Genomic DNA, 27531 nt, shown 5'->3' with positions numbered 1-27531 from the left:
CCTGACCTTGGGGATATTTGGGAAATGTTGTCATTCATCAGTCCTGAAAGCTGAAATGTTGTCACTCAAAGAGATGCAGCCATGTGCATAAAACTGCAAGACCAGAGGAGGATGAATGGGTTAGGATCTGTTTCCCTTCATCAAAGAGCTTATTAACAGCAAGGGATAAATTTAAAGGACCAGATAGAACAATTAGAGGGGTATTTGGGAAAAGTGGTGGAACTTGTTGATGGGCGGGGACAATGAGTCCCATCACATTTTTAAAAAGCACTTGTAATGACTAATGTAACTAGCAAGGCTACAGTTGAGTTCTGGAAAGTGGAATTAGTCTTGGTGGCTTTTTCAGCCAGAACAGCTTGTGTTGCGAATGTCAGTTCCACGGGACAAATGTTGAGGTGTGTCTGGCAGCAACTGGCACCAGTGAAACTTTGAGTCGTAAGCAGGCAATGCTTGCTGCCTGATGTGTTCAAGAAATTTTCCCATTTTGCAACTGTAAGAACTTTACGCAGAACCCTGTATATGGTAGGTGGTGACATGTTCACAACCTACTTGGCTTGGACAGCCGAAATACCCAGCGCAACTCAAGGCCGCAAGGTAAAGCTACTCAGCGGTGCCATTTAATGGGCACATAATCCAAGCAGTCAACCTGCTAACACTTATCCAAATTTGACCTGAAACCTTGCCTTCTCCTTTCCTCCTTCACAGATGCTGGTTAACACGCTGAGTGTTTCCACCATTTGTTTTTATTTGTGTTTCAGATTTTCATTATCTATAGGTTTGATTTTCATTTATTGCTGACGCTTATTGATGACCCGTTCCACGTTTTCGTGTATGATTAAAATTCTTTTACTTACCACACATGTCCGTGGTGCAATTTCAAGCCATTCATTGCCATTATAAAATCTTAGTATGTTGTGAGAGTAAATTACACAAGATCACTGGGACACAACTTAGATGCATAACACAGGCTGCAACAAGGGCTGAGCAAGCTGCAAGCTGGCAGAAGCTTGGGGCTCAGTTTGTGCTCCTTTGTGTAACTACGTGTGAACCAATACTCTGGTGGCGAGTGTGATTGATACTGAGTTGACATGCCCAAAGTGGAGAAATTGGAACAAGCTCTTTGCTACACTGGAGGTGACCGTACAAGGGCAGTGAAGCAGTAGGCCCTCAACAAGATCACCCATTCCTTGTTCCACTCTGATCACTTGCTCAAACCATACATGCATTCAAAGAAAACAAGATAGAAGCACTTGTTAGAAGTCATGTCATAGAGCTTGATTCTAATTTCAGATGGATTGCTGTTTTATTGCACTCTCTCTTTGGGCTTTTTTCAATAGGGTGTGGAATAAAAATTAAAGTAATTCTTATATAACATTTCACATAATTGAGAGAAAATGTAATCAATAGCATGCATAACAGTTGCAAATTCCAATACCCTGATTGTGGGTCTATATTTCTGTATGATTTAGGAGGAGGCCATTTCGGCCCATCGAGTCTATGCCAGCTCCCGTTTCACCACTGTTTCCCTGTATCCTATTCTCCCCACATTCCCATCAACCCCCGACCCCCCGCAAATTCGATCTGCCATTAGCACACGAGGGGTAGTTTACAGTGGCCTATTAACTTGCAAACCAGTCTGCCTTTTGGATGTGGGTGGAAGCCATACGACCACAGGGAGAACATGCAAAACTCCACACAGACTGCACACCAGGACTGAAGTCGGGTTGCTGGAGCTGTGAGGCCACTGTTCTACTTGCGGTACCACCCTGTCATTGAGTAGGCTCGTGTGTCCTGTTCAATGTGTCCTGTTGTACCTTCACCTCAAACTTCTACACCAAATGAATGGCCCAAGCCCCTACAGTTACACCTAGCAAACAGGAACTTGCAGCAGGTTTTGTCCAAACAGATTTTCTCCCGTTTATGTTGATGGTACATTTATGTTCAGGCACAGATGACACGAGGACCCTTCTTATCTCTGCCCTCATTCTCATCACACTTTTCTATTGTCTCCAAGTTAATGGCCCATTCTGCAGACCTTGAAACTAACAGCCTTACTGACTATAATCAAGCCACAAAACATTGTCTCCTTTACTAATTTAGTTACAGGAGTGACTAGAACAATGGCCTCAATGCTAAGCGATTAAGTGCAGCCTACCAAGACTCAATATTATAAACTAATCAGTGATTGTCATTCAGACAAAGGAATAAACAGCACACTTGTTAAACTGGAAGCATTTATAACCAGCTGCAGCAGCTCTTTCACACAAACTGCAATTTTAAATTCACCAGGTTTCACCAATGCCTTTTAAAGTCATGCTATACTGCAATGAGAGAGGGCCTGAAAAATGTGCAGAATAAGATGGCGGAGAAGACGAGTACCAAGGAAGGTGAAGGGTCCAGTCCAGATGAAGGGTCTCAACCTGAAATGGCGGCTGTCCATTTCCCTCCACAGATGCTGCCTGACCCACTGAGTTCCTCAAACATTTTTTTTGTTTTGTTGCTCTATACTGTTGTGCAGTCCTTGGTGTCACAGACTCGGCCACATCTTACAATGTTGTGTGCGTCACAACTATTTCTGCAAGTAATTAGATGCATCCCAGAAATAAACATGGTTGGAAATATGGCATTGGATCAGTGCATGTGTGAGAGTCACCCAGGGTCGGTGAGATTGGCTATCATCAATAACACCATGCTGGGAAATGCAGAACTCTGCGGTGAAACTGGATGTTGGTGTCAATGTGCTCTCGCATTTCAAACAAAAACAAACATAGCTGGAAAAGCTGATTCTCTTTCCACAGATGCTGCCTGACCTGTTGAGTGTTTCCAGCATTTTCTGTTTTGATTTGCAGCATCTGCAGTTTTATATGTTTTTTTTAATTTGCTTTGTGTAACTCCCAAAGCCTGTGGGACCTGTTCCTCTCTGTTGTTGTCAGGAAATGAATCAGGGTCTCCTGGTATGGCTGGTAGGTTTGGCTCAGGTGGCTGCTCACTTTTGGCATTTGGATGTGTTTTAAAACCAATCCCAATCATTGGTTTTGACCTGTTGACCAGTGTGGGTGTCTTCAGCTTGTACTTGGATGTCTTGAGCTTGCAGAGTTTGTACTTGTCTCCATTTTCATCTTCTCTCGTCTTATTGAAGGGCTTGCCTATTGGTCATCTTTCCAATAAGTTTCTAAATTGTGAACAATTTCTGTTTAAATGTCTCGAACCTCTGTTTAAAAAAAAATTACTCAACAAAAAGCAAAGCAAAAGAGTGAAGAAAAAATATTAAAGGACTCGCCAAACACCCTTTGTGCTTTGTATTCCTGTGTAGGTTAGGCTTACTTTTAGGTACTTGAATGCACATGCCAAAGATGCAGGAAATAGTGCCACGCACTAGTGTATTTAAATTGACTTTGCTTTTTAGATGGAAGATCCTGAGGCACCATTAACTGGATGGCAGTTTCTCAGCCACACTGGTACAGTCCATGCTGGAAGGACTATTCCTGCCAACTCTAAAAATTTCTCCTCTATTGCCTGTTGTAAAGTTCAAATTAAAAGCTGCCAATTTTAACCATTTTATATTTGGTCTTGCTGCTCGGTTTTCTTTTGACTGGGCCAGATTTCAAAGAAATTTTTAACTGTCCCATTAGATTAGTTCAGGTTTTGTTTTAGAGTCCAGATGAATGGAAATCAAATAATGTACCAGAACTTGTGTCTTGTTGGAGACGTAAACCTGCCATTTAGTTGGGTTATCTTTGTACAGTCTGTAAAAGGAGAAAGTTAGCATTTAATAAATTGCATTTTGAATCCTCATGCAGTTCCTCAGCAGCTAGTAGTCAAGTTATTTTCAGTTAAGTCACCAAAGCAATGTTCCACAAACTGTCGTCAGGTCAGTGATCAGCTGGTAGCTTCAAGTGTTGGTTGAGGAATAAGCCATAGCCAGGACACTGGAAGAATGCCTCTGTTCTTTTTGAATTGGTCAGTAGACCACCTACACCCTGTATTCAACAGAAGGATTCTTTCAATCCGTTTGCAAGGTGACAATAAAACACACACTGCGAGAGGAACTCAGCAGGTCAAACAGCATCTATGGAGGCAAAGGGATGGTCGACGTTTCGGGTGGAGACCCTGAATCAGAACTCGACCCAAAATATCGACCATCCCTTTGCCTCTGTAGATGCTGCCTGACCTGCTGAGTTCCTCTAGCAGTTTGTTTCCTGCTCCAGATTACAGCAGCTGCTGTCTCTTGTGTCTGCAATGTGGCAATGCAGTACTTTCTCAAAAATGAATCAGGTGATCAAGTTCTGGAGAAGGACTTGTCCATGATCACCTGACTAAGGCAAGAGTGAGTGCATTTAGCCTTAGAAATGGCTGCTTGGAAAATTGATTATTATAAAGTCCCAATTAATTTGCTGCCTTTGGATAAATTTTGAAGAAATTTGCTTATTTATTGGCAAGATAGAGACCAAGCTGTACATTGCTTTGTGCAGAGTTTATTCATCTGAGCAATAAACTACAGTAATCTTGCATTGAGCGGATAATTGGATTGACTCCTCATGACTAGCCATGACCTTCACTAGAAGTGTGGATAGGATTGAGTTTGGCTCTAACAAGCATTGTTCAGACTCTTGCATGAACGATTGGTCCTTGAGCACGGCCCACCTCTGAAAACACACTGGAACAATAAATCAAGGTCTTCAGGATGAGAGAGTTGCCATGGGATGGGAAGCACAATACTGCGTGGTTTGTTTACAAAGGAGCCCTGTAAATGGTTAACTGTTGATTGCAAAGCGTCAACATCTATTTCATTGAAAAATGTGTTTTCCTCAATTAAAAATTGTGGACCTCTGGAAAAGTTTGACTATTAAATGATTTCACTGGAAGTAACAATTCATTGCCTCTACCATACTTGTCAAACACCTCAAAGCGATTGAGTCACTTAACATGCGCAAATATCAAAGTTCTTCCAGCCATCCAAGGATGCTGTTGTAATTCTGATCTGTTGATGTTTTTTTTGAACTCCAAGGAATGTAAAGTTGGGGGGGGTGGGGTGGGGGAAGTAAGATGCAAGTATAACTGGAAAGTAACGTGTACGGTGGGATAGTTTCTTATGATTCTGCTCAGGATAAGAGATTTAGGAAAGAACCAGTGACCTGAACCCCATCTTGAGTGTCCCTGTATTAGTTGGCATTCCTAAATCAAATGATGCATGTAATTAGATCCCCATTTGAGTGCCTTACCCCCACTGGGTAGCCACCTTTCCAAATCCTAGTACTGAATTTGGTGCACTTTAGTCCTGAGGGTCCAGGTCCATTACAAATTGAAATGTCCAATAATAATTTCACACTATTCACAAGGAGCACTCGTGGCATCAGTCCAGGCTGATGTTTAACCTAGAATTGTATGACCAATGTTTAACATGTTACATCACCCAGTACCTTGAAAGTAGGCAAAGAAATGTAGTTGTTATATTTTAGTTAACATCTGTAACAAGATGTAAAAACATGATATTAGCTGGATTGTACCAATAAAAGAATTTTCATGAGGCACTTGGACCCGTTAAACTTGTGGTTAAAATTCAGGTTATTGGTCAATGTTGGTTCAGGCTGACTGACACACTTCAATGTTACACTGCTACCTCAAGTGAATGCTCCATTGAGTTATTCAAGACAGAAGAAGAGATAAGTGGGAAAAGAATTGTTCAGGCCTGATTTCTGTATTATTCTACGTGTATGTAATAAGAGAGCAGGATTTGGTGCAGACAAATGCATTCTTCCTCATTTCATACAGTCTGATGTTTTCAAGAATAGACATTGCCTCTCGTTACTACAAAGAGATGGATATAGAACAGAAATAAAAACATTCCTGGAAGTGCTCTGCAGGTCAGGCAGCATCTGCAGGAGAGGAGAGTTGCAATTTCAGGCCTTTGATCAGAACTGGAAAATTTTAAAGATGTAGCGCAGAAGGGTAACAAGGAAAAGCAACAGGGAAAGTCTGTGACAAAGGATAGAAATGATAAAATGACATTTGGAATGATGAGGTGATAATGGGACCAGTGAGGATCTAGGGGATGTGCCGGTAGGATCGGCTGAATTGGTAGCTGAAAGTATTGAACTCAGCACTGAGCGTGGCAGGCCGCAGTCCAGTTGAAAGATGAGCTGGTGTACTGAGCTCGCACAGAGCTATCCAGAACAGTGGACGGGACCACAGTCAGAGTGTCGAAGGGATGGAGAATTGATTGAGAGATGGCCAATGGATGAGTCACACCTGTGGAAAGGGATCACTCAATCGGTGTTTGGTCCCCAGTGCAGAGATCGCAATCAGAAGACTTTGTATAAGGGACTGAGAGTACGAGTCAATTACTATTTCATCTGTTAATGTGTGTTTGGGCTTCTGGGTGAAAAGGAGACTGCAGGTGAAAGGTTCAGGAAGAATGGAGTTATTAAAGCAAATACTTGAGAAGAATTCAAAGTGACATGCAGGATGCCCAGAAGCAAAGCTAGTAAAGTAATAGGTGGTGATTGTAGCCATGGGTATACAGATTTAACTGTGCCTCCTTTTGAAATTGAAGCTACTGCCAGGCCATAGTTAAAGAGCTATAAGTGTTTAGGGTAGTCTAAAAGTCCAATGTGCCATTTTCCCACTAGTATCATGGAGCTATATGTGCAATCCACTTACAGATATGAATGTAACAATTGTGATGGATTTCCCATTTATACAGGACGTAAACATCAGCTCATTGCGCATCATTCTCCTGATGTAAAGGGTTTGTGCTCCACTTGCTCACTCACGAGGGTTGTAAGAGGGTGGGATTTAAGTATGACACAGGAGAAGGTCACTCATCCCTTCTGGTTTGTACTGACTCACAGCGTGGATATCCCAGCAGTGCCCCATTCCCTGCAGAGTCCGTTACCTCACCAGCACGTCCATGGGATGTGGGAGGAAACTTCATGAGGAGAACATACAAACTCCACACAGACAACACCCGAGGTCATGATTGGACTTGGGTCCCTGGAGCGCTCAGGCAGCAGTGTCAGCTGCTGCACCACCAGGTCACTCAAGTAGCCACTAACGCAGAAAACAAGACATCCCACTAGTAGCCTTCCAGCCTTGCCATGTCTCTCTCCACAGATGCTGCCTAACTGATGAGTATTTTCAGCATTTTTTTAAATTTCAGATTACCAGCATCTGCAGTTTAATTTTGCTTTCAGCGACTGGAAGCACTTGTGTCAGAGGTATGACCTAACTCAAATGGTAAAAATCTTCTCATGTTAGGGGTGTCTAAGACAAGAGGACATGGGTTTAAGATGAGGGGTGGGAAGTTTAGAGGGTATTTGAAGGGGATTTTCAAGAGTGATACGAATCTGGAATGCACTGCCTGAGGTGGCAGTGGTGGAGGTAGATATTTTCTCAACACAAGAAGCATCTAGACGAGCACTGGAATCTCCAAGGCGCAGAAGTCTATGGACCTAGTGTGGGTAAGTAGGATTAGTATGGATGGGTGCAATGATCAATATGAATGTGATGGGCTGAAGGGCCTGTTTCTCTGCTATACCACTCTCTGACTCTAAATGATATTTATCTCCTCATGAGCCACATTGAATCTAGCAGAAAATCTCCCATCAAGATTCATCACTGACAAAAGTTCAGCTTTCTATGTTGAAAGTCATCCATGGGCCAGTGCAACCCTTTGCTATTGCTCCCCTTTTATCGAAGGAGGCATGTAGCAAAGGGAACAGTATCTGAGCTGCAGGAAATTCACCGCACCACATATGGTTAAAAGCACATTAAAACTCTCATAAGACTGCACATATCTAGCTGAGGTAAATATTCATCACTGCACCCAGCACACTGATCACACATCAACTGACATGCCAGGAATTCACAATATTATCTTGCCGTATGGCATTCTGTCCACTAAAGTGAACGGGCATGAAATCATATGGCACATGCAAAATTGGTGGTCTCAATTGGGAGCTGTAAAGTTGTTTTATGTTAAGACCCTTGTATCTTGGTCATTGAGTATCTAACGCTACAGCATAAACTCATTTTTGTTTACAACATATATATAATAGAAAATGGGAGCAATAAAGCAAACAGTTTCATGGTTGCAAACGTATTCAATGCACGTAAATATTGCCTATGTTCTCAGCTTGCTGGTTCTGAGCAAACAGCTTCTCTTAGACCCATATCCCTATCTGCAATACTTTCTCGTGTGGTCTCCAGCTGCCCCTTCACTGCAAGTATTCTGCAGCATATTAAATTCATCAATTTTTTCTGGAATATTCTTTAAGGCCACCTCTCAGGCTTATTCCTGCATCTAACATGATGCTAACATGGATAGTACTTGAAAAGGGTGCATATCTGTACTATGTGCTCTGCTGTGCAGCAATGACACAGATGTTTGAACCATTGCCATCACAGGAATAAAACTTCCACATTCCCTCACCTCTGAATGCTCCCTAGATCCAGGTATCATTGTCACTTGTATTTGGTCTGCCGATTTGCATTATGACTGTTCCTGTTTAGGTACAACCATTATAAGTAATTGGCTCTGAAGGTATCAGTTTGGATGATTCTTTTTGTTGTCTGTGTTGTGCTGTTCCATGGTATGCACAAACCTGTGTCCAGTGATGCAGTGTTCCTTGGCAAACTGCTGATCAATTGTCTCCTGAAGGGTCCTGCAAAGTTCCAGTAAAACGTTAAGGTGTCGTTGTCATTGGTCATATAGCTAGGATGGTTGATATCCCTGCAGAACCACCTTCAAGCACAGCCTTGCCAAATTCTACTCCCATCTTGTTTGTAGATGAAATGCAGTCATTGTCTGCTCTGGAACGAAATGCACTTTGGCAATATTTCCAATGTGCAGTTTCAACTTCAAGCAAAATGAAAATGGCTTTCTCCTAATGGTATCTTCTGACTATATATTATTCTCTATTTTTCTATAAAGTTTGATTGATGATTTAATGGAATTGAAATGACCAAGAGCCAGTAATTGGACAGAAGCATTTCAAATGCATTAATGTTAAAATGTGTTGTGGGCGGAATTGTAGAATAAATGTCAGCATGCTTACAGGGCTGAAGCTTGGATTTTGGGCTTCATGATGTTGCATCCCTTGAGGTGCATCAGTGCAGTTCTATTCTGCAACCACCATTCCCAAGACAGTGCAGGAGATGGCTGGAAAAATGAGTGAGGGAACTTGGTCACAGAGTCAACATAAGTCCAAAGTATCTTCACTGTTCCAAATTAACAGAAATATCAATGAATAGGAAGATTTTGCAAAACGACTAACTTCTCCAGACAAGAATAGGTACAGAAATGAAGGGTCATTTAATACTATACTCTATACTAAAATAATGGTAGTCGCCATAGCTGTAAATCTCAGAAGAGCAGGTCAATTCACAGATAGTGAACAGGATGTACCATTGCTGCTGTTTATAGCACCATTAAAGATTGCATCACTTTTGGAAAACTCATTCCATTGTAACACACAGTTTCTATATATATAATGGCCAAATTTTGTTCCACTTTGGAATAGATTAAAGAAGAGTAATGTTATTTAAAAAAAAAACTTCCATTGTTGCCAATGTCCCCAGTATGAATTGTGCTTTGAGTTGGATCAAATTAAAACATTTTCCCAAAAGGAATACTGTTTAATTAGTCTGGTATGAAAACTTCTAAGGAATATTTAAATACATTGCAAATACTTTAGCAAATTATCTTTTTAACCTTTGTTGTAATAGTTTAGTGTAAGCTTTGGATTTCCTCAAACACACAGTTTTTCTGTTGAATAACAAGGTTATGCAATCCTGGAAAAGTCCAAGGATTGATTCCTGATGAGTGCCCAGTTTGAGTTCAGTCGCTGATCTCAACTACTTTGGGTCAGGGAGATCAAAATGGGCAAAGGTTCTTGAAAACTCTTCATTTGCAAGCAAGTGACCACAGCACTAAATTTGCGTAGAGACATTAAGTAAGGAGAGTATAGGCATAGCTTATTGCATAATGGTGCCCCATACAAGTATGGGGAGGAAATATTCTGAGGAAGGGTCACTGACTCGAAACATTAACTGGTTTCTCTTTCCATAGATGCTGCTTGACTGGCTGAATTCTTCAAGCATTTCTGGTTTTGTTTCAGATTCCAGTATCTGCAGCTCTATTTGTTTTCCAAGCATGGCGTACATGAGCATTCCTAACATATTGGATGAATGTACCACAGCAAATTTAAACAGGAAGGAAATAGTGAGTTTTGGGAGAATGAAGAAGAGGATGAAAGTACAAGCCCAAAGTTGGTGTTGCTTGGATTTTGATATTTATTAGATTCATTTGGGTCTGCACTTTTTGCATTTGTTTTAATATCTATCCAGATAAAGGAGCCAAACTTATTAGTTCAGAATTTGAATTGATCTGTGTTGAATTTGCATAAATCAAAAACAAATAGTTGCCTGCATGTTAAATTGCAACTCTGCTTTGTTCAACATATTTCATGTTCAAAGATGTACATGCCTGAGTGCTTTAAATACTCCATTATTTCATTTTAGCTTGGGAACTAATTTGAGGTCCCAGTACTGCTGTCCAGTTGGTGAAGCAGTGAAATTGCCATCTTGACAGGTGAAATGGCTGAGTTCATTTTTCTTAATGATGCTTTATATCAAATAATCAAATTGCTAATGGTATATGCAGAAGTATTGCAAATAGACTTCTTTCCTTTTTTTATAATGTGTTGGCAGTTGAGCTTCACAATCAAACTGCAAACAGCTAATATCAGTAACTCATTATATTCTGCAGTATATCCACCATATGTTTCTCAAGGCAGGAGGTGCTGCTGTGGCCCATTTTAAACTGCATTGCTCCCCAGTGTAATATTGCTTGTTCTATGATTTACTATTACCCATGCAAGAAAAGGACAGCTGCAGGATTGCCACAACCATTCAGTTAGACCCTCCAATCTCTTTTGCCATGGAATATATGCATTAAAATCTAATAAGATCATTTGTTTCTGGTGCCAAATCAAGTACTGCATCTCGCAGATACTGCAAAACAGTTCTATGTTCTGCAAGATCCTCTTCAGCGGAACCGACTCTAATCAGTGTAATTATGAAGTATACAGTCCGTGTGGTGCATTGCTACACTGTGTAGACTGGAGATGGCCTCAAATGTTGGACCTGTCCCCACAGCCCCTGTTTTTTTTATATAAAGACAAACCTCAGTCTCATAACTAACCTAAAGGTGGAGCCTACCAGTACATCCCTTTAAGAATTCCCTTGTGCATACAAAATACGAGAGGAGTAGGTCACTCAGTCCCTCTTCTGCTCTGCCATTTACTAAGAGGATCGCTGTTCTGATTGTAACTTCAACTCCATGTTAACATAAAATATCTTTATTAGTCACATGTACATCAAAACACACAGTGAAATGCATCTTTTGCATAGAGTGTTCTGGGGGCAGCCTGCAAGTGTCGCCACACTTCTGGTGCCAACATAGCATGCCCACAACTTCCTAACCCGTACGTCTTTGGAATGTGGGAGGAAACTGGAGCACCCAGCGGAAACCCACGCAGTCACGGGGAGAACGTACAAACTCCTTCCAGACAGCAGCCGGAATTGAACCCGGGTCGCTGGTGCTGTAATAGCGTTTCACTAACCGCTATGCTACTGTGCTGTTCCAGTCTACCTGCTATAATCTTTCACCCCCTATCTTATCAAGAATCTACCTAACTATGCCTTTTTTACAAAATATATTCAAACACCGATTTCACCGCTCTTTTAAGGAAATGAGTTTGAAGGAGTCACAGCCCTCGAAGAAAATTTCAACTCTTCCCCATTTTAAATAAGCAGCCCCTTCTCCAGTGACCCTCAGTTCTCCTGTTTCCCACAAGAGGAAACATCCACCACCATCATGTGTTTTAATCAAGTCCCATCTCACTCCTAAACTCCAAAGGTACAAGCCTATCCTGTCGGACCCTTCCTTGTAAGGCAACCTGTCCAAAGAGCACTTGTTTCCACTGCGGATTCTGTGATGGTAGAGGTTAATGTGGGATCTGCGGACTCTGCTGCCAGTGGGGAAGGAGGTGCTTTCTGGGGTGGGTAGCATAAGTGGTGTGCTGTTTCTGCTGGGTTTTGTATGCTCCCAATGAAGAGACCTTGGGTTCCCATTGCCAACCCAAGTGTTCTTCTTCTATTTTGGTTGGTCACAGCCCAGGGATTCCCATTGTTTGCTGTGAATGTTACATGTTTTGAACAAGGCTTTGTGCACATTCTTGAAGTATTTTCTCAGTCCTTTTGGTAATCTTTTGATGTGACAGCTTCAAGAAAAGTGCCTTTTTGTTTAGGAGGTGGGGGGGGTGGAGGGAAGTCTTGTCAGGCATGTGAACGTTATGGGCCACTGGGTGTACTTAGAGCCTCGAAGTTGGAGATGTTGGCCTGGGAGAGCTTGTTGATGTTGGCTTGCTTCTCCTGCCAGTGAAGGTGGAGCAAAAAACAAACTGCTGGAGGAACTCAGCAGGTGGAACAGCATCTGTGGAGGGAAAGGAACTGTTGACGTTTCGGGTTGAGACCCTGTGTAAAGCATTGGTAATCTCTCTCCAGTATTTTGATGTCTACTGTGGATCATATATGTCCTTGATACTTACAGGAAGGTGGGGATCACAGCTACTCAACAGACCCTTGAACTTTGTGCTGGGTTTGTGGTCTTGATCTTCAAACGTGCTTTTCCCGAGCCATCCAAAGGCTCTTCTGGCACTTTAAAAGATGTGGTGCATTCCATCAATGCCTGCCTCTCCTGAGTGGTGGCTCCTGAGCTATGGACAGTGTTCCACATCTTCCAGGATCTTGCCATGGGTAGTGTTTACACAGCAGTGCAGATTGATAGAGGAAGTTTCTTTTATGAATGCTTTAGTTTTCAGACACTTTCTGTGGGCTTCATTAAACAAGTTGACAACAAGTTAGAGTTTGGTCTCCAAACAAGCACAAACACAAGCATCATCTGTGTACTGCAGCCCAAAGCCTTGGGTCAAGTGAACTTGTTTCTCAAGTGAAGCCGACAGAAGTTGAGCAGTTTCCCGTTTGACCTGCAGATTAGCTCCATTCCCATGGTAGCTTGTTGGAGGTGAAATGCAATATTGCAGTGAAAAAGATTGAGAATATAGTGCATTGCCTGTTTGTAACCTCAGGTGTTCGAAAAATGCAAAGGACCTTTTTGAACAGTTTTCTCAGATTATTCAGTAAATTTTAATATGCTGTAGCAATTAGACCATCAATCAATTTCAGGGTATTTCTTATTAGTACCATGTAGGATTTTAAGAATTAGTATTAATACCATTTTTTATAAACCTACTCTTGCATTACAAATTCTCAGATCTTTTTTAATTACAAGTTAGTATATTAAAATACAATGAAATTGTCTGACGCAACTTCAGCAGTGTACACTTTATTCTGCTACCTACAGAAATATTATTTACCTAGAATATATGACCACGTTATTCTGACGTACCGATGAAATCGTAAAGCTGAATTTATTACTAACTCCTTTTCTGGAAATTCAATGGAGTAAAGTTAATGTGCAATCACATTACAAACATTAATATGCATTTTGATTAATTATTTTTATATCCTTCATTGTGCCTTCAAAGGTAAAATTTTCCACCTGTGTTCCGAGTTTGGAGCTAAGCCACAGAGATATATATCGAGAAATGAAACGTGCAGCCATAGTTTTCTGTTCATTATTTTTATTATCCAAAACTCAATGGATTAACATTCTGTTACCTGATGACAGGTTCTCCTGTCGGGTATGCATGCCAATAGTATAAATTAAATTTACCGTTCAAATGTTTCCATCAACATTTGTAGTGCAAAAACCTGATGGTGGTGATGGCTTTACCAAACAAAGGGTAAGTAGACTGATGAGAAGCAGGGTGAAGGGATTTGGTCTGAATTGGGACATGAGGGCCATCATGTTGGGCTAGAGAGCACAAAGACTGGTCAGATGAGCCTGCAAGCAACCAGAGAGTTTGAGGATGCTAAATACTTGGTGGCTACGCAAGATTGTCATAGTCATTACAGCACAGAAAGGCCCTTTGGCCCATCAAGTCCATGCTGACCATCAAGTGCCCATTTGTAGTCATTCTGCACAATTCCATTTGACTCTCTGCACATTCCCATTAATTCCCTCCAGAACCTACCACTCACCTGTGCACTGGGAACAATTTATAGTGGCAAATTAACCTACCAACTGCACGTCTCTGGAATGTGGGAGGAAACCAGAGCACCCAAGAGAAATGCCCTCGGTCACAGAGGAAGCAAATGCCACACTGCCCTGGAAGTCATGATTAAACCCAGGATAGTGACACTTTGAGTTAGCAACTCTACCAGCCCTGTCACTGTGCTGCCCAATTGTTGGTCTTTTTCTAAAGTTCATCCACAACGTGTGCATTTTCCCGGTAATGCAAATAAACAATAATCTCTCCTGTGGTATGTTTGGGGGAATAAAGCCTTGGAGATGGTTGTTGGAAAAAATGTGGAGTATGCCTGATGAGCATTGATATCTTTGAAAGTAACATTGGACATCACCTAATTTGGAAGTGTATCCAGAATTTTGGACTCTGTCTCTAAAATAAAATCGTGAGCCTCTTTACAAAGAACACAGCTGCTTTTGTTTTTAATGGCTAAACAGGAATTTTAGCTATTCCCCCACTTCAATCTGTTATCTTCTTAACTCCTTCAACTAGGCACCTGTATTCATCCAAACAATGCACATCTGTATCTACCTTCCTGCTCAAGGGTTTACTTGAGTAGTTATAGTGCTTTTCTGGGATCCTCCACTGGGAGGCAGTGTTATATCTATGCTAGTCAAGATCTCCTTCTTTTAAAGGAAACCATCCTGAAATGGTATAGCTGCACCTTCCACTAATTACTGACCATTGTAAAGCTTGGGGATAAATAACATAGCAGGCAGCACAGTGGTTGGCACTGCTGCCTCAACAGCTCCAGAGACACTGCTTCAATCCTGACCTTTGGTCCTGTCTGTGTCGAATTTGCATGTTCTCCCTCTGACAACATGGGTTTTCCTCTGGGTGGTCCGGTTTCCTCCCATATGCCTAAGGCATGCTGCTTGGTAGGTTAATTAGCTACTGTAAGTTGCCCCTGGTGCAGGTGAGTGATAGAAGAATAAAGTGGTGGAGTTGATGGGGACGCAAGAAAGGAACTAAGTAGGATTAATGTAGAAGGATATTTGGTGGTCAGAAGGGATGTGATGGGCCAAAGGGCCTGTTTCCATACTTCATGACTCTACAGCATGGAGCGGGAGCCACGGAAATACAACTGCTTGATTGGAAATTAATCTGGTTTAGAAAACAAAAAACTGCAGATGCTTTAAGTCAGAATTAAAGCCAAAATGCTGGAAATACTCAGCAGGTCAGGCAGCATTTGTGGAGAGAAAAACAGAGTTAAAGTTTTAGGTTGATTATTAACCTGAAACATTAACTATTTGTCTCTCCGTAGATGTTGCCCAAACTGCTGAGTATTTCCAGTATTCAGGTTTTGTTATGCATTTAATATGTGAAAGTAGAATTGCAAAATATACATTTTAAAGAGGAATCTTTTTACAAACTGCCTGAATCATCTTCATCTTAGTTGCATACTAAATCCTTTGCTGCTTTCGGTGGTTCTTCTCGGCAAGCTTTGGTTAAGGTGCTTTGAGGCCACGTGTGGTTATTGTTCCGTTACTGGTTCCAGTTGATTGGTAAGTGCTTGATGCTGACACAAATGCCAAGAAAACTCAGTGGGTCAAGCAGCATCTGTGGAGGCAAATGGTGTAAGATGACGTTTCAGATTGAGACCCTACATGAGGACAGCTAGATGACTCATTCTGCGTGTCTGAATTCAGTGCCTCATTTTGCAGTGTTAATACTCACTTCCTCCCCTTCCTGACCCCAGAGAAATACATTGTCTAAAGCAAAAATTACCAAGAAAAAATATACATCTTTAACTTGGTGAGAGTGTTTCAAATCAGGTTAAGTTTATTTCCCCAGTGCACCTTATTATCAAGGTGATGGTGTTTTACAGTAGTGTAATAAGAGCTCTCACATTTCCTGTTGCCACATTGAAAGTAAGGACTATTCAGAGGGAGAGTCTTCCAGAGGGAGAGTAGGGACCCTCATACAATGCAGGAAACACCATTAACTCTCAGTCGTAATCCCATTTGGGTTCATGTTTTTAAGGCCTGTAATTTGCGCTGTTTTGCATTGAGATCCTTATTGCACCACTTTCTACTTAGATTTGCCCCTCTTCCCAAGTGAAGAATTAACAGTTTCCCCTTTGTGAACTTTGATTTTTGAAAATGTGTTTTGTGTTGCAGTGAAATCTGTCACATGATCACTCAGCTCTGAAAGGGAAACATTTGGCCCATTGCATCGGTTTAGTGGAAGAGCTATCTAATCATTTACCCCCTGTTGCTCTTTCCCTATTGCCCTGCAAATTATTTCTTGAAATATTTATCAAATTCTCTTTTAAAGAGATGCAATGCAGTCCAGTCCCAGCACTTTATACCCAGAATGTTACCAATTATCATCCTTGTATGCTTACCTTTCTCAAAAAAAAAGTGCCCCCCTCTTCCCTCTGGTCCTCATACAAACTATTTTTTGTTAAATGTGATCTCTGATTACCATAAGATATAGGAGCAGAATTAGGCCATTTGGCCCATCGATTCTGCTCCGCCATTCAATCATTGCTGATTTTTATTTCTCAGCCCCATTCTCCTGCCTTCTCCCTGTAACCCTGAACCCCCTTATCTAAATACACTCAATGACTTGGCCTCCAGAGCCCTCTGTGGCAACGAATTCCACAAACTCCCCATCCTATGGCTGAAGAAATTCCTCCTCATCTCAGTTCTAAAGGGAAGTCCCTTTTATTCTGAGGGTGTGCCCTCAGATCCTGGACTCTCCTACTATTGGAAACGTCGTCCCAATATTTGGTAGGTTTCAGTGAGATTCCGCCCTCATCCTTCTGAACTCCATTACCAGCCCTTCTGTTAATGGAACCAATTGCTGCCTTTTACTTGTGCCTACATCGGTGCTAGAGTAATGTCTCTTGATGTTCACTTCTTTGAATATGAATTCTAATTTCTTTGGCCTCTTCTGCATAATTTGAGATTCCTCGTGTCTTCCATCACCCAGGCATGAACTGAAAGCTTGAATTAGGTTTCACCAGGCCTTGAACAGGAGCACAACGACTTTCCCAGCAGAGATGTGGGAAGGTAAATAAATGTCGAGCCAGTGAGAGGTGCATGATTCTGTGACTAGTGCTGAATTTGTTTGTCTTCCTCATTTTGCAGGTTGTTTGGTGTGACAGGGAATTGTGCCGCATGCAGTAAGCTGATTCCTGCCTTTGAGATGGTCATGAGAGCCAAGGACAATGTTTATCACCTGGACTGCTTTGCTTGTCAGCTCTGCAATCAGAGGTAAAGTTTTTGATCAAAAGCCCTCATTGCCAGCAGTGCACGCGGAAGCCCAATTAGTTAAAAGAATGTAACATCTGGTACTCACTGTAAATTCAAATCATTTTTCTGAAACCCATCTGCTTTATATTAGATTTTTGACTATAGAAAATGCTGCCCATTAATCACCACAAAGTCTGGCTTGACTGTATAATGTTCCCCTACCCCAAGAAAATGCAGTGAGCATCCTTCGAACAACTTAATATGCTGGAGTTAACACCATAAAGTATTAATTGAAAATTTGTCGGGTTCTGATTCTTCAAGTTCTGAATAACCAATAGCGTTCATAGGGTTAAACAAATTAATAGTAAGGCATGTTTAAATAGTGATGGAGATACCAGTACTTGCCAAGAAGCCGGCTCTGCACATTAATAGGAAAATTCATTAACGTTTCTACAGCCTTTGGGGGCCTTCCTGCCAACTCCAAGCCCCTGAGGGTAATAATTGTGTTGAAGTCTATAAATATGTAGGATCTAATATAAAAATGATACATTGTGGAATGTTTGTTCATTAGCTTGTGGCTGAGGTGTGTGTATATTAAATTTAATATTTTAGAAAATTAATGAAAGCATGTATCGGCTTCTGATGGAAAAATTATATTCGGGAAAGATTAAATCACCTGCCTTTAACTTTCTTAAATCACAGAAAAGTAGCAACAGGAAGAATACCACAACCTTGTATGTTACACAGGAGTATTATTCCATATTAAGGAGAGAGGAACTAAGAAAAGGTTGAAGTGGTTTGCTTAATGAGCTTTGCAGTCACGACGTTACAGCAAAATGAATGGAATAGCTATCGGAACAAGCTCTCTATATTTTAGCTTGGAGAAATATTTAGCCCCGTAATATGGGTGCAGCAGCTCTTTTTAACCATTTTTGAATGCAGGAAGACTGGGTGTCCCAGGGCGGCAGAGGACACAAAGTGAACGTCCCAAACTAACCCTGTTTAAATGATGGGTCAGAGCAGCTTGGTGTCACTGATTTGAGCATTTGGAGGGAGATGTTGATCTCTCTGGCAGTACAGTGTATGGCTAACCAGTTACTGCACCGATGTCTTCAATTTTCCTTTCATTGTAACTTTATAGACACCCACAGTATGACCCAGAAGTCAGTCACTTACCATCTAACACTATTTAGATGATAACTAAAGTCCTGCTTTGCCATGTGTTGAAGCATCACATTGGTGACATCCAGTCTGTACAGAGCAAAGATGCAGTTTCTGAGGCAGAGGATTTTAATGCTTTCATTCAAGGAAATTAATTGCAACTTTGGTGTAGGCCACATTGTGCAACCTTTGCTGAAACTCTGCATTTATCCAGGGATATGTTAGCCTTGAAAGGTGTACAGTAAAAAATTCACCAGAATGGATCAAAGTTTGTATATTGCAGAGGTGATGTAACTAGACTGTGGTTCTAGGCTCAAAGTAATTGTTAGTGTATAGAGAGAGACTTTTCTGCTACTCGGTGAATTCAGGACAAAGTCATCTTAAAACGAGAGCTAAACCATTCTAGAGAGAAGACCATAAAATTGTTGAACGCTGCAAAAACTTGCTGGCCTAACTGACTTAAATCAAGAATCGATACACTTACTGGACAAGTCGTTATGTAGAATAGGGTAGAGGACCTGAATTGTTTATCCCTGTTCTACACAGCACGCAGCAATGTACATGGCAGAACTAGAATTGTTAAAGCTGATATTTGAAAAGCTGGAAGAGTGTTTCAGAGGCTACAACTACGTTGTGTGATGTGCTTTATTGGGGACAGATGAGCCTGTGGGTTTCAATTGGAAGCAGGTGCAATCTAGAAGACGAGGACAATAGTTGTGGGTGTTGGTGTTGCTAACTATTGTATTGAGCTCTGCAGAAACACCTACAAGGACCTGTGGAAAAGGTCAGGGTTCACTAAATTTGATTTGCTTTTACATGATTTACAGTAACAAATAACAGTGCACTTTTTTCCTGGTGCATAGTTGTAAATCCCTGTAATATTAAGTACCAATGTAGCAATGCATGTTCTTCTGGGCTTCCCTTCTCGGAGGATCCATTGGCTTTGCAAGGAATGCAGTGTAGATTTATAGGAATGACACCTGAACTTTGAAGGTTAAATTATGAGGAGAGGTTATACAACCTATGGCTGTATTTTCTGGAGAGAGGTGTCAGGTGGAGATGAAGGTTTTTTTTTACTTGCTGCTGTGAAATTATAGAAGTGAATCTAAGATATCATTACCTATGATCCACCAGAACAAAGGCATAGGATGTGTTTATCAGCAAACTTTCGAACACTAAGCCAACATGTAGAGTACTGTGTACTGTATTGCTTGTATCTAAGGAAAGATTGAAGCTGAAGATATTGTGGAATTGAGCGGGTGGACATGGTGAAGCTCATTGCTTCTGAATGAAGAATGTAGGACTAAAAAAATTAAAGGAGCCTTGTCAAGAAACGTGCACATCTGGAGGGTAGTAGAAGTTTGGAATTCTTCAAACTGATGCAAGGTAATTGTCAGCTTTAAATGCTGAGATTGATAATCTTTTGTTAACCAAAAGTAATCTGGGATATGAGACCATGGAATGTGAGGTTAAGTCCCAGATCTGTCAAGGTTTCATTGAATGAATGAAAGGGCACAAGGAGCTAGATGGCCATGTACTGCTCCAGTGTTCGATGAACTTTGCATATTCCTCTGGCACATGCTGCTTCTGTTTTTCCTCTTACTGGCATGTGGTTATATGGCAGCTGGTCTCACTTGTGCTTTACTGAAAATGTGCATGCTTCTTTGCATACAGCACCACTAGAGGACATCTCTTCCAGGGATGCCTTGGATTTCTGTCTATTTCAGCCTCCTTGAACTGAAGGGGAGACAAGATGGAACATTGTATAAAACATGTGGACACTTGACTTCAGCACTATCATTAACTAAACGATTAAGTGCTTGCACATAATCCCTGAGGGTTGTGCACTATTGCAATGCTCATGAATTATTACTGATATTGTATACACCAGGCATTGAACTTGCTGAGAATAGTTTTTCCCTTATGGCCCCACTCTTTATCCCATAATGTTCAAATTCTGGTTATAAACGTGTTCAGTTGTATTGATTGTGGTTTAGGTTGGAGAGGTGTTGGGTGGAGATGGAGAAGCCGCCTTTTAATACAGTAAAATTCTAAAAGTGAAGTGTAATATGTAATCCACCAGAACACGGGAGTGCTCCCAACAGTGAGACCGCATGTGCCCTACTGTGCACAGTACTGATCTCCTTATCTAAGGAAAGATATAAATGCATCCACTGATATCTGGAATGGGAGGGCTGTCTTTTGAGGAATGGTTGTATGGGCAAGGTTTTTATCTTCTGGAGTTGGAGAGGAGTTGATTGAAATGCTCAAGATCCTGACAGGATGGATGTGGAGAGGATGTTTCATCTTATGGAGGAATTTAGAACTGTGGGTCACTGTTTGGAAAGAACAAATCACTCATTTAAGAAATGTGGATTTTTCTTTCTTTTGAAGGTGGTGAGTTTTTGGACCTCTGCTTCCAACATCCTTTGAGGAAGAAAGTCTGTGATTTTTAAGGCAGATTTAGTTGGTTTCTTGATAAGCAAAGGGATAAGAGATATGTAGGAAGGAGCAGCAATCAGAATACCTGTATTATTGAATGTCAAAGCAGGCTCAAGAGGCCAGGAGACCTCCTCCTGCCCCTAGTTGCTCTGAGCCTAACACCCTTGACAGGTCCTCGCTAAAAAACCTGCTGGGGGATCGAAATGGTGTGAGGGATACAGGAGCCCAGTGGCTGTCGACCTTGAACATCTGCAACAGCTTGGAAAGAGCAGGAGTTGGTGGCAACTTTTCCAAGAAACATCTGATCCTGTCAACAATGCAACGATTGTCAACTGGGAACATTTTCATTGCCTGTCTCCATAGTTTTGAGGCTGGTTGAGTAACCGTGGTGAATTGAGGATTACTGGATGCCTGGTACCTGCAGAGTAAAGTGATAGTGATGAGTGATAATAATGTACACGGTTTACTTCAGGTTCATTTGATTGTAACCATACACCCATTCCAGGGAAGGCATGTAGAAATGTTACTACAAGGCTGCAGTGTTACCAAAATAGTTGGTGATTCTTAAGGTCTTGAACGCTTCCTCTCCCACAAGAAAAATACTTTGAATGAAAGGGAGTAAAACCTCTCTTGGGTGTTTTGCATTCCCTGCACATCCAACACCCAGAGGGCATCTCAACGCTCTGGATTTCATTCACTTCTCTGAGCCACTTTTTTTGCAAGGACACTACAAACACTTTTATATTTGCGTTCTGTTGCTTTACCGCTTTGTTTTATTATCCTGTTTCAGACTTTGTTCAACTGACCCCAACCCAGTTGAATGGGTTTTGCTATCTGAGCTGTTTTGTGCCTGCAACAGCAGGATGAACAACATTTTTACTTTTGCTGATTTAATGGCTCAGTAGCTTGAAGCTTAGAATTGGTTGGTTTTCTGGCAATCCTGTTAATTAAATTGTGTATGCAGAATTGTTATCTCTGTTATAACTTCACTATCAAAATCAGAAGCATTACTGAGTGATGCCACTTACTTTGCTCAGGAGATCGTTGGTTCAGCACCAACCCTTGCCCTGATTGAACCTATAACTTCAGCTAATAAACGTGTACAGTGCTGAGATCCCACCTTTCAGATCGAGTTAAATCAAGACTCTACCTAAACTATCCTAACTCTCTATTTGATGAGCATGCGAGTTAGTCCAGCATTTTGTCAATATCTATCCTTTGACAAGCATCACTAAAACAAATTAACCAGTCCCTCGGGGCTGTTTTGTGGGACCTGTGTTGTGCAAAACTTGTTTGCCATTTTTCCTACATTCTCGTCCTCCTTGGGCAGGGTGCTGAATGTTTAGTTTTTTTTTACCCACAACAATCAGAATTCCTTTCTGAAGAATATTCCTGATGCCTAGATTTGCAGTTTTCCAGTGTACTTATCCTTGTTCTACAGTTCTGCTTCCCTGAATTTATACTTTGGGTTTACTGTTTTGTATTTGTTTCTATAAACTTCTGTTCTCATTCTTCTTTCAAAGTTTCCTTCAATGTACCCTTGTTAACACAGCCAGTATGAGGGCCAGCTCTCCTGAGGTTGCAATTGTTGCATTTGTTTCTTCTGGCCAATACCCTACATGGTTCTGTTTTGGGATAATCTCCTCCTGGTTTATGCCCTGCTGATCTGCGCAAACACTGCGGTATCTTGTTCCCTTCGACTGCCTTGCCAAACTAAGTGGTGAGTCTTGTGAAACTCTCAGATGGTGTTCGGCTTCTACTTTAATTCTTTCTACACAATTTAAGCATGTTTGCCTGACTTGTAACATCATGGGGAATGGGGGGTTGGGGGGGAGTCAGTTGTGTGAATATGTCGCTGCACAAGAATTTCTCCAGATAAAAAATTCTGTACAACGCATACTAGTGTTCTATGCATTAACCTTTAAGTAAATTGCTGAACTATATGGTTAAAGAGCCAGAGAGTAGTGCAATCCACAGAGAGGGAGCAGTGAGAAGAGGGTCCTGATGCAGAGTTTTGACCCGAAATGTGGACAATTCCTTTCCCCCGCACAGTTGCTGATCGACCCACTGAGTTCCTCCAGCAGATTGTTTGATGCTCCAGATTCCAGCATCTGCAGTCTCTTGTGTCTGCGGAACTATGTCCTCTCTTTACCCTTGTAAATAACTCTGCTTTACACTGCAATTCTATATTTTAAAGCTAAACAGTACTAATGTAAAATACAGCAAAAATAAATCAAAAAAATTACTGCTCACCATCACACAAAGTGCCAAATCTTCGAAGATGCTGCTGCAAATCAGAATACAACTGCACTATCCCTGTGTATAGACAAAGTAAAAAATGTATTTTCATACTTACTTTGCATAACATTTGAAATAAAATTCACTGTTTCAGCTTATTTTAAAAACAAAACAATCCTATGTAGGCTTTGCATGGACTTTTACACATAGCCTGGTCTAGGCTACCACTTAAACTAAAATCATTTAATTCTAAATGGCAAAAGGCTGGTGCAATTTATTCACCGTGTTCCCGATACTCTAATGGCATTTCATCAGGTTCAACGGAACCTTTTGTAAGTCAAAGGCTGAATATTCTTAGAAATTCTTGTCAGTTGCATGAGAATTCTGGATGCATAAATGCTGGATAAATGGGACTTTACTCTAATTCTTCTCCCACTTTGCTGCTCACATTCAAATTCGTTCTAGTCATCCCATGCCGCGCCCATTAGCTCTGCCTCCTGCCTCCTATCCAGCTAGGTTTGGCATCATCTGCAAACTTAACTACTTTGCATTGAGATTTTTATCAGGTCAATTAACATTCCTAAACTGCAAAGACTCCCCTGGGTCCTGCTACTATTGCAGCCATAAGATGCATTCTCATGATTTCACAAGTCATTGAGCTTGAGAAACTGTCCTCCATTTGCAGTGTTGCCAGCACATTGCCCTGAAGAAATGTAACCTTCTGAGTGAGGAAAGTAGTAGGGCTCACTTGTGAGGTCACTCGTGGCCAAGTGGCTCCCCCAAGCTCCGAGCATTGCAAATCCTGCATGGATACCAGTAAAAGCTCCCATTAAGAGATGAGAGAACCAGCATGGGGAATAAAGAGCTCTGTGTAGGGAGGGCAGAAGTAATGAGAAAGGTTATGAAGATACATGAGGGAGATAGTCACAGCTCCTTCAGCTGTGGCCCAGTTGATGGCACGGCTATCTTGGTCAGAAAGTTGTGGGTTCAAGTCCCAATTCGGAGACTTGAGAAGAACAATTTGGAGTACTGAGAGAGTGCTGTACTGTCACAGATGCCACCTTTCAGATGAGATGATGAATTGCAACTCGCTCTGTCTGCTCAGGTGGACATGAAAGATTCCATTGCACCATTTTGAAGAAGAGCATGGATCTATTACTCATTGTCCCAGCCTATATTTGTTCTTTTTATTTGTTCATTCAATGTGGACATCGTTGGCAATGCTGGCATTTTTTTATTAGTCCATTCCTAAATGCCCTGAACTGAGGAGGAATTTGTTGGGGCTGGAGTCACCCATTGGCCAAAACAGGTAATGACAATCTGGTGCTTTTCATGGTTCCCATTAGTGATGCTATCTTTTTCATTTTGGGTTGTTTCATTTGCTTGAATTTAAAGTTCCCAGCTGCTGTGATGGAGAAACTAATCTTTTCCAATCAATAGTCCAGGACTCTGGGTTCTTAATCACTGCTACACAACCCCCACCCATAGCTCTCAATCAACATCACAAACAGATTATCTGGTCAATGTCATATTTCTTTTTGTGGGAGTGTGCAATCTGGCAACCATGGATTTCCGCGTTCCAACAGTGACTACACTAGAAAAGTAATTTATTGGTTATCGACGTACTTTGGGGTGACCTGCAATCATAAAAGGTGTTGAGTCTATTTTTGGATTCATGCTTTGGCTTTGCTGTAGAACATACAGTAAGGAATAGTGACCCTGTTTCCCTTGCCCATTTTAAATTTAAAGGTTCTTGTCTATGCTGTTTCTTCTGTTGAGCCTTTGTTCAACAAAACAGTTCTGCCCTGAGTGTTCTGCTCACAATCTGAATTAGTAAACTTTAAGTATGATCAACTTTAAGCATCAGTAAGCTACTGAAATCTTCACTTAGAGCAGCAGAAAATATTCTACTTTATTCAGTCAATTCATAAAAATTTTGTTTGAGAAGAAATTGAGTACTTGTATAAATTATGTGGTAAACAATGACTGTGAAATGCTGCTAATTCAACATCATGTGGCTTGATCGATCAAATCTGATTTGATCATTAACATAAGCATATGGTTTGTAGAAATATACTGTAACCTACGTACATGTACATTTAATACAAGAGCTAAAAATGTGAGGTACACACCAATCCAATGAAGAATGTGAGAGACACTTCCTAACTCAATAGTTACAAATAAAGCCCCCCGGGTCATCTTAGCCTCTACAATATGCAAACAAAAAGTGAGAAGTTATTTGTTTACAAAGAAAAAGTGGAAATTCTTCCTTGGTCATTTACGATGAATACTGAGCTTACTAGTGTCTACTTTCTGCACTCCTTTTTTTTTAAAACTTTGTTAACTTTCTCGAGATGCATATTTAGTAAAAGTGGCAAAGAATACATTTTTACCTTTTTTTGTCTTTTCCAAAAGACCATCTTTTATTCAGTTCTTCCAATTTATGTAATCAATGCAGCAGTTCTGAAGGAAACCTGCTTGGTTGAGAGATGAAGAGGCGCACAATTTGTCTGGAATTAATATCTGTGAAAAGCTTCTAATTCCGCACTTGAGAATCACAGAACATTGTGTTGCTTTCAATATTAAATCTAATCTGTTTAACATTATTACCAATGGGATTTCTGTCAGTACAATGGAACATCATCAGTAAACAGCTATCCAAACAACAAAGCCTGCTATCAAGGGTCACCTGGGTTGATCTGTGTAATTATGCACCGTTTTACTGGATTTGGTAGAGTAGGCATAAGAGCCTCTGAAGGTTAAATCCAAACGGTCACAAAGCACTGTAATTTGCTTAAAAGCCTACAGTTAAGAACTCTTTGTGCATACTTGTCATGTATACATATTAGACAAATGTTGCTTTCCATCAGCAAATTGGAACCCACACCTAACAACTGAGCCAAAAGTCTGACTAGGTGAAGTAGCTCTCAACATATAATAGAAATGTACAGGTGTATTATACACTAATAGATTTTATTTCTATTTAAGGAACCTGTCTACTTGGTTGCCCCATATATTTAACACCTCTCATATTTTCTCCTCCCTCCCTCTTCTGTGTTCAGGTTTTGTGTTGGAGATAAATTTTTCCTCAAGAACAATATGATTCTGTGCCAGACAGACTATGAGGAAGGTTTGATGAAAGAAGGCTACACATCCCAGGTTCGCTGACCTCAACGGGCACTTCGATCAAACTAGTTATAAGCACTAACTTCTGTATCATTTACTTAACATGTAAATATGAATTGAAACAGGAACTAATAGAATAGACACACAGTATCCAGAGCTGGTGGCCATGTTTGGAATAAAGGGTGGAAGAAAACAGTATATAGTCATTTTGTTCCTGTTCTAAGTTGAATGTCTTAGACCTACTGTATATATTGAGCTTTTGTCATGAGGGAGACCAAACCCTTTTATTCTTTGCTGCTTACAGTTTATAATTTTTTTTCATTTGGCATGAGATGTTTATTTTGGATGACTCTTGTACATACTATATTGTAATATTTGAAGCACAAATGTAATACAGTTTTATTGTGTTAACATTTGTGTTTATTTCTTTGTTTCCTGGTACTGTTGCATTTAGTACAATCAGTGTTCAGATTTATTGTATAATTAATTATGCTTTCTGTATTCTATTAACTATTTTAACTGAGCTGTCACTTTCTATTAAAATAATCAAAACCGCAATTCTATGCACTTTAATTTGTCTGCCAATACAATGTGTTTAAGATTTTGAGACCTAGGAGTAGCCAAATATTTAACCTCCTTGCACCTAGGTTGGCAATACAAAATAACAGTAACTTTGCCAGCAACTCTGATACAATTGCTTTGTCTAGCAGATGAGAAATCAGTTTGTCCAATAAACAATTTTACACCATGGTTTTGTGGAACATCTTGTGGAACATGAACTTGTATGTTTTTTTTCCTTCTACTAAAATGGAATTGGTTCATTTTCATATACTTGCACATTTTAAATAGTGTCACCCAGACACTCCAAATATAGATCTAACGAGAGCATATTTCTGATAAATTAGTGTGTTCAGAAATACTCTAGCCTAAGGGTTTGAAGAATGGAAGCTTGTAGTTTTTTTGTATGTTTTTTTTGACTCTTTTGATGTACCCCAGTAATGACTAGCAGCTGAATGACTGACTGTTATCTGCAATTTGGCAGCCTTTAACAGGCAGTAAATGGTTCTGAAGCATTAGTCAACTTTATTCTGCTTTCTTGATAAGGCAAATCTTGAATATAACGGCAAATGAGCAATTTTGAGAAGGTATAT

The 27531-nt window shown here is 40.7% G+C and overlaps 1 protein-coding gene across 12 annotated transcripts in view; it reads left to right on the top strand.

The window, feature by feature from the left end:
* lmo3 (LIM domain only 3) overlaps positions 1-27052 on the top strand; it is a 60196-nt gene extending 33144 nt beyond the window's left edge. For all 12 annotated transcript variants that reach the window (XM_052033843.1, XM_052033845.1, XM_052033835.1 and 9 more), the window contains exons 3-4: positions 17309-17434; positions 26317-27052. In XM_052033843.1, coding sequence (XP_051889803.1) covers positions 17309-17434; positions 26317-26422 — 232 coding nt within the window. In that variant the 3' untranslated portion in view covers positions 26423-27052. The remainder of the gene's footprint in view (positions 1-17308; positions 17435-26316) is intronic.
* The last annotated feature ends 479 nt before the right edge of the window (positions 27053-27531 follow it).

The sequence above is a fragment of the Pristis pectinata genome, chromosome 19 (assembly GCF_009764475.1).
Source record: "Pristis pectinata isolate sPriPec2 chromosome 19, sPriPec2.1.pri, whole genome shotgun sequence".
In the NCBI taxonomy this organism is placed as follows: domain Eukaryota; kingdom Metazoa; phylum Chordata; class Chondrichthyes; order Rhinopristiformes; family Pristidae; genus Pristis; species Pristis pectinata.
This window is presented reverse-complemented; position numbering and strand designations above follow the sequence as displayed.